This window comes from Mandrillus leucophaeus, unplaced genomic scaffold (assembly GCF_000951045.1).
Source record: "Mandrillus leucophaeus isolate KB7577 unplaced genomic scaffold, Mleu.le_1.0 Scaffold993, whole genome shotgun sequence".
Taxonomy (NCBI): Eukaryota; Metazoa; Chordata; class Mammalia; order Primates; family Cercopithecidae; genus Mandrillus; species Mandrillus leucophaeus.
In genome coordinates, this window is record NW_012110841.1 from 93117 (window position 1) to 100084 (window position 6968).

At 58.2% G+C, this 6968-nt stretch overlaps 1 protein-coding gene across 1 annotated transcript in view; it reads right to left on the minus strand.

Moving 5' to 3' along the window:
* Nucleotides 1-1856: 1856 nt before the first annotated feature.
* The window catches only part of ALKBH4 (alkB, alkylation repair homolog 4 (E. coli)), a 20339-nt gene continuing 15227 nt past the window's right edge, over nt 1857-6968 (minus strand). The window contains exon 3 of the mRNA XM_011971230.1: nt 1857-3588. Within this exon, the coding sequence (XP_011826620.1) occupies nt 3001-3588 (588 nt within the window). The 3' untranslated portion in view covers nt 1857-3000. The remainder of the gene's footprint in view (nt 3589-6968) is intronic.

Genomic DNA, 6968 nt, shown 5'->3' on the forward strand with positions numbered 1-6968 from the left:
AGACCACGTCTCAACCCCTTTCCCAGCCAGTCTGTGGCCCACCCACCCATGGGTACTGTGGGATAGGGGACAGGCCAGCTCAACACAAATTGAGGCAGGAATAACCCCAGAGAATGGGTCTTGCGTAGAGCTTGGCCCCTACCCCTCCCTGTGAGGGAGGACCAGCCTCGGCCTCACCACCTGCCACTCTGAGCAAACAGGCATCGAGCGCTGTTTCCTGAACATCCTTCAGAAGTGGCTGAGGGATGTCAGCTGAGCCCCCGCTGGGCCTGCTCTGGAGCAGGATGTCTCTGGAAGCCGTTCTCGGAGCAAGCACTTCCCTATTCGGGCGTGTCCCAGTCCCACACCTCACCATCCCCTTGCTTGAAGCTCCAACAGCATGAGAACGGGCGGCCTGGTCTGCTGAGGTAAGGCCTGGTCTGCTGAGGTAAGCGTGCTGACGGATGCGGAAACTGCCACCCCAAACACAGGTAAGCAGACTTTACCCTGCAGGCGGTGGCTCCTGGGGCCCAGCCCTGCAGAAACACATGGGGCAGACTGGGCGGAGGGGCTCACGCCCATTATTCCCAGCGCTTTGGGAGGCTGAGGCAGGCGGATCGCTTTTGAGCCCAGGAGTTTGAGACCAGCCTGGGCAACATAGCAAGACTCTATCTCCACTGAAAATCAAAACAAAACAAGACAACTAGCTGGGGATGGTGGCACACGCCTGTAGTTCCAGCTACTGGAGAGGCAGAGGGGGAGGATCACTTGAGCCCAGGAGGTCGAGGCTGCAGTAAGCCATGATTGCGCCACTGCACTCCAGCCTGGGCAACAGAGCAAGACCCTGCCTCCGCACCCCCACCCCCCCCCACAAAAAAAAAAGAAAGAAAAAGGAAATATACAAGGCTACGGGGTAGTGTACGGGGGCCAGGCTGTGGCAGAAGCCTCCCAGCATGGCCTTCTCCAGCCCCATCCTCATTGGGTAAGGTGTTGCTGTGGATCTGTGTGTTGCAGCTTCAAGGACAGACCCAACTCGGATGTCACCAACTTACCAGGTAATGGAGTTTCCTAAACTGTGCTCTGCTGGAAGGGCGAACACGGAGGGGGCCCGGGGAGGGAGGTTTCCTGCTCTACAGCATCCCCAAGCCTCACCAGGCCTCTCCCCTTCAAGTCTCTATGTGCATCGTTCTCCAGATGTCCCTCCCCATTGCTGGAGCATCGTGCAGCGGCCAGCCTAGCCTGCCAGGGGCAGAGACCCTGCACTGGTCCCCGGGCTGGCTTATCTGCTCCAGTGCAGGGATGATCAGCTGGAACTCTGACCCCACTCACATCTGGATACGCAGTGAGAGGCCCGTTGCGGCTGTGACACTGGGAGGAAGCCGGGAGGAAGCAGCGCTCCATGCTCTTGCTCCAAGTGAGCCGACCAGGGAGCCAAAGTCAAGGTGGCTTGGGAGCCACATCCACCCACCTGGCCGCTGGGCTCTCACAGCCACTAGAAACCCAGCAGCCTCTCCCCTGGGTCTGTGCGGGGCTCTTCAGCCCTCCTGGGGGCTCAGTGGCTGGGACGCTGCTTTATAGACAGTGCATGGCTCCACCACCTGACAGCTCCCAGAGGGTTCTGGGGGTGACTGTAAAGAGCGGTGCTGGCCCCGAACCTTTCCTATTCCCCTGGATTTCGTTTCCAGTAAGTGGTGGGGAACTGAACATTTTGTCCCATAGTGGTGGGAGAGAGGGCTGGCCACATGGGTCCAGGCCACGCCTCAGCCTCCACAGCCTGCCTCTCGCCCGGCCACAGGGACAGCAGAGCAGCTCCCCCATCCAGGTAAGCCCCCCGCCCCCCACACAGCCCCATCACAAGGGAATAGCCGCCTGGTGTCGTGGGAGGTGAGGAGCTTTTTTTTCCCTTTTATTTATTTGAGGGACAGGGTCTTGCTCTGTTGCCGAGTAAGTGCAGTGGTATGATCATGAGCTCACTGCAGCCTTGACCTCGTGGTAAAGTCATCCTTCTGCCTCAGCCTCTCTTACAGGTGTGCGTCACCACGCCCAGACACCCAGCTAATGTTTGTACTTTTTGTAGAGATGGGGTCTCACTATGTTGCCCAGGCTGGCCTCAGGCGATCCTCCCACCTCAGCCCCCCAAAGTACTTGGATTACAGGTGTGAGCCACTGCACCTGGCTGGGAGCTTTAATTTTTCCCACATGTTAACAGCATTATGGGGCTGGGAGGAGGCTCTCAGATTTCCCTGCCCTCCTCACATCCTCAATCCCCCGGGGCGTGGGGGTGTCAAGCATGAGTCAGGCTGAGCCTGACTCTGAAGCTATTACCAGCTCTTTAAACTTCAAATCTTCAACCAACTCTGTTCTCTAATCCAACACATTCCCCAAATGAAGGGGCTGGACGGTGAGATATCAGGAAACCCCATGAAAATAGATGCATAATAAAGGTGAAAATCATTTAAAATGTTCCCTTCTTTTTTTTTGAAACACTCTTGCTCTGTCGCCCAGGCTGGAGTGCAGTGGCACAATCTTGGCTCACTGCAACCTCCACCTCCCGGGTTCAAGCGATTCTCCCACCTTAGCCTCCCGAGTAGCTGGGACTACAGGTGCGAGTCACCACACCCGGCTAATTTTTGTATTTTTTGTAGAGACCGGTTTTCACCATGTTGGCCAGGCTGGTCTCGAACTCCTGACCTCAAGTGATCCACCCACCTCAGCCTCCCAAAGTGTTAGGATTACAGGCGTGAGCCACCGTGCCCGGCCCCCAATATTTTTTAAGCTCAAATGATCCCACGTCCCCAAGACTGTGACAAATTAAATAACCAAAACAAGCATGGCCACGGTCCAGGTGGAAGGGGGCTGCCCCGAGGTGCGTTCCCATCAAAACCCGCTCCCGGGTGCGGCTCACACCGCTCACAGCATGTCACCCATCTTCTCTTGAAACCCTGTGAGTTGCGGGAGGCCCTGTCCTGTGCTTCCCGTTTCAATCCCAGGATCAGTCAAGTCTGGAGCCAGGGAGGCGGCTCACACGGGTCTTCCCTGGAAGGAGAAGGCAATTCGCAGCAGTTCCTGGCCCAGCTCTTGCTGCCCGCCTCCGGGGCCGAACTCGGCCGACAGCTCCCGGAAAGTGACGCAGACGCGGCGGGCCTCGATGTGTCTGCGGTGGATGGCGTGCTTCCACTGGTGCCTTGCGGCCCCCGTGAGGACCAGCAGGGAGCGGGCGGGTAAGGGGATGGCCACCTCCACCTCCTGGCATAGCACCGACCGGCTGGGTGCTATCACACTGTCCACCAAGGCCTCCGGGGCAGCCGACGGGGCCGAGCAGAGGAGCAGGCTCCCCGGTGCCTCCCGACACATGGACAGCACGGTGGGGGACAGGAGGTTGAGGCTGACCAGCCGCTCCCCCCACAGCCAGGCGTCGTCCAGGTGGGGGTCGATGGCAGAGCCGCGCTCGGGGCAGTAGTCCAGGTTGCACTGCTCGACGGGCCGGAAGCCCTCCAGCCCCGGGTAGAGGCCCATCCTCCGCACCACCTCCCGGCTGAAGCTGGGGAGGCCGCAGAAGCCCTCGGTCTTTAGCTTCTGTTTCCGAAAGTTGACTTTGGGGCCATAGTCCTGACGGATGAAGACAAAAAGAACATGAGATGTCTGACTTTATGAAGATGTCTACCACAGACTAGGTCCGAAGAATTCAATCACAGTGACCAAGGCAAGCAAAAGCCTCCTGGCTTCATGGAGGTGAAGCAGGAGGAGGCAGACTCAAGGAGACAGAAGTGACAGCAAATGGCCGGGCGTGGTGGTGCATGCCTGTAATCCCAGCGCTTTGGAAGGCTGAGGCGGAAGGAGCTCTTGAGGCCAGGAGTTCGCTGTCTCTTATACACATCTAGATGTGTATAAGAGACTGGGTTTCACGACATTGGCCAGGCTGGTTTCAAACTCCTGGCCTCAAGTGATCTGCTGGCCTCCGCCTCCCAAAGTGCTGGATACAGGCATGAGCCACCGCACCAGGCCTTGTTATTATTTTTAACTCTGGCACTTCACCCTAGGGGCTGCTAGGAATCAGGTGTGCCAAGCAACTGGCACCACTCCATGGAAAGCGTTTGGGGCAGTGCCTTGGTTCTGCCAACCCTAAGAGGCCAGGCTGCCCCTTGGGCTGAGCAGCGGCCTCAGTACCAAGCCCCGGGCCAGCAAGCCCACCAGCCTCGAGACAGACTGCACTTCCGGTGGAGGCTGCCATTTCCTTAAAGGGAAAACATGCCCCACCCCTGTCAAGGGCAGGACACAAATCACTGGCATGGAGGAACCCACTCCACACCCAGCAGATCATCGACACAGACTTTTTTCTTTTTTTTTTTTTCCCAGATAGAGTCTCACTCTGTTGTCCAGGGTGGAGTGCAATGGTGCGATCTCGGCTCACCGTAACCTCCGCCTCCCGGGCTCAAGTGATTCTCCTGCCTCAGCCTCCTGAGTACCTAGGATTATAGGCACCCACCATCACGCCTGGCTAATTTTTGTATTTTTAGTAGAGACGGGGTTTTGCCATGTTGGTCAGGCTGGTCTTGAACTCCTGACCTCAAGTGATCCTCCTGCCTCAGCCTCCCAAAGTCCTGGGATTATAGGCATGAGCCACCTCGCCCGGCCCAAGACTTTTTGCCTCAGATGCTGCAGAGCCCTGGTGGGGCCCAGGAGGGCAAGGCCCAGACAGGAGCTGAAACCCATGTAGAACCTGACAACCTATAGCTCACACCTGTAATCCCAACACTTTGGGAGGCTGAGGTGAGCGGATTGCTTGAGCCAAGGAGTTCGAGACCAGCCTGGGCAACATCGCGAGACCCTGTCTCTACAAAAATACAAGAATTACCCGGGCTTGGTGGTGTGTGCCTGTAGTCCCAGCTACTGGGGAGGCTGAGGTGGGAGAATCATCTGAGCCCAGGGAGGTCGAGGCTGCAGTGAGCCAAGATTGTGCCACTGCACTCCAGCCTGGGTAACACGAGTAAGACCACGTCTCAACCCCTTTCCCAGCCAGTCTGTGGCCCACCCACCCATGGGTACTGTGGGATAGGGGACAGGCCAGCTCAACACAAATTGAGGCAGGAATAACCCCAGAGAATGGGTCTTGCGTAGAGCTTGGCCCCTACCCCTCCCTGTGAGGGAGGACCAGCCTCGGCCTCACCACCTGCCACTCTGAGCAAACAGGCATCGAGCGCTGTTTCCTGAACATCCTTCAGAAGTGGCTGAGGGATGTCAGCTGAGCCCCCGCTGGGCCTGCTCTGGAGCGGGATGTCTCTGGAAGCCGTTCTCGGAGCAAGCACTTCCCTATTCGGGCGTGTCCCAGTCCCACACCTCACCATCCCCTTGCTTGAAGCTCCAACAGCATGAGAACGGGCGGCCTGGTCTGCTGAGGTAAGGCCTGGTCTGCTGAGGTAAGCGTGCTGACGGATGCGGAAACTGCCACCCCAAACACAGGTAAGCAGACTTTACCCTGCAGGCGGTGGCTCCTGGGGCCCAGCCCTGCAGAAACACATGGGGCAGACTGGGCGGAGGGGCTCACGCCCATTATTCCCAGCGCTTTGGGAGGCTGAGGCAGGCGGATCGCTTTTGAGCCCAGGAGTTTGAGACCAGCCTGGGCAACATAGCAAGACTCTATCTCCACTGAAAATCAAAACAAAACAAGACAACTAGCTGGGGATGGTGGCACACGCCTGTAGTTCCAGCTACTGGAGAGGCAGAGGGGGAGGATCACTTGAGCCCAGGAGGTCGAGGCTGCAGTAAGCCATGATTGCGCCACTGCACTCCAGCCTGGGCAACAGAGCAAGACCCTGCCTCCGCACCCCCACCCCCCCCCACAAAAAAAAAAGAAAGAAAAAGGAAATATACAAGGCTACGGGGTAGTGTACGGGGGCCAGGCTGTGGCAGAAGCCTCCCAGCATGGCCTTCTCCAGCCCCATCCTCATTGGGTAAGGTGTTGCTGTGGATCTGTGTGTTGCAGCTTCAAGGACAGACCCAACTCGGATGTCACCAACTTACCAGGTAATGGAGTTTCCTAAACTGTGCTCTGCTGGAAGGGCGAACACGGAGGGGGCCCGGGGAGGGAGGTTTCCTGCTCTACAGCATCCCCAAGCCTCACCAGGCCTCTCCCCTTCAAGTCTCTATGTGCATCGTTCTCCAGATGTCCCTCCCCATTGCTGGAGCATCGTGCAGCGGCCAGCCTAGCCTGCCAGGGGCAGAGACCCTGCACTGGTCCCCGGGCTGGCTTATCTGCTCCAGTGCAGGGATGATCAGCTGGAACTCTGACCCCACTCACATCTGGATACGCAGTGAGAGGCCCGTTGCGGCTGTGACACTGGGAGGAAGCCGGGAGGAAGCAGCGCTCCATGCTCTTGCTCCAAGTGAGCCGACCAGGGAGCCAAAGTCAAGGTGGCTTGGGAGCCACATCCACCCACCTGGCCGCTGGGCTCTCACAGCCACTAGAAACCCAGCAGCCTCTCCCCTGGGTCTGTGCGGGGCTCTTCAGCCCTCCTGGGGGCTCAGTGGCTGGGACGCTGCTTTATAGACAGTGCATGGCTCCACCACCTGACAGCTCCCAGAGGGTTCTGGGGGTGACTGTAAAGAGCGGTGCTGGCCCCGAACCTTTCCTATTCCCCTGGATTTCGTTTCCAGTAAGTGGTGGGGAACTGAACATTTTGTCCCATAGTGGTGGGAGAGAGGGCTGGCCACATGGGTCCAGGCCACGCCTCAGCCTCCACAGCCTGCCTCTCGCCCGGCCACAGGGACAGCAGAGCAGCTCCCCCATCCAGGTAAGCCCCCCGCCCCCCACACAGCCCCATCACAAGGGAATAGCCGCCTGGTGTCGTGGGAGGTGAGGAGCTTTTTTTTCCCTTTTATTTATTTGAGGGACAGGGTCTTGCTCTGTTGCCGAGTAAGTGCAGTGGTATGATCATGAGCTCACTGCAGCCTTGACCTCGTGGTAAAGTCATCCTTCTGCCTCAGCCTCT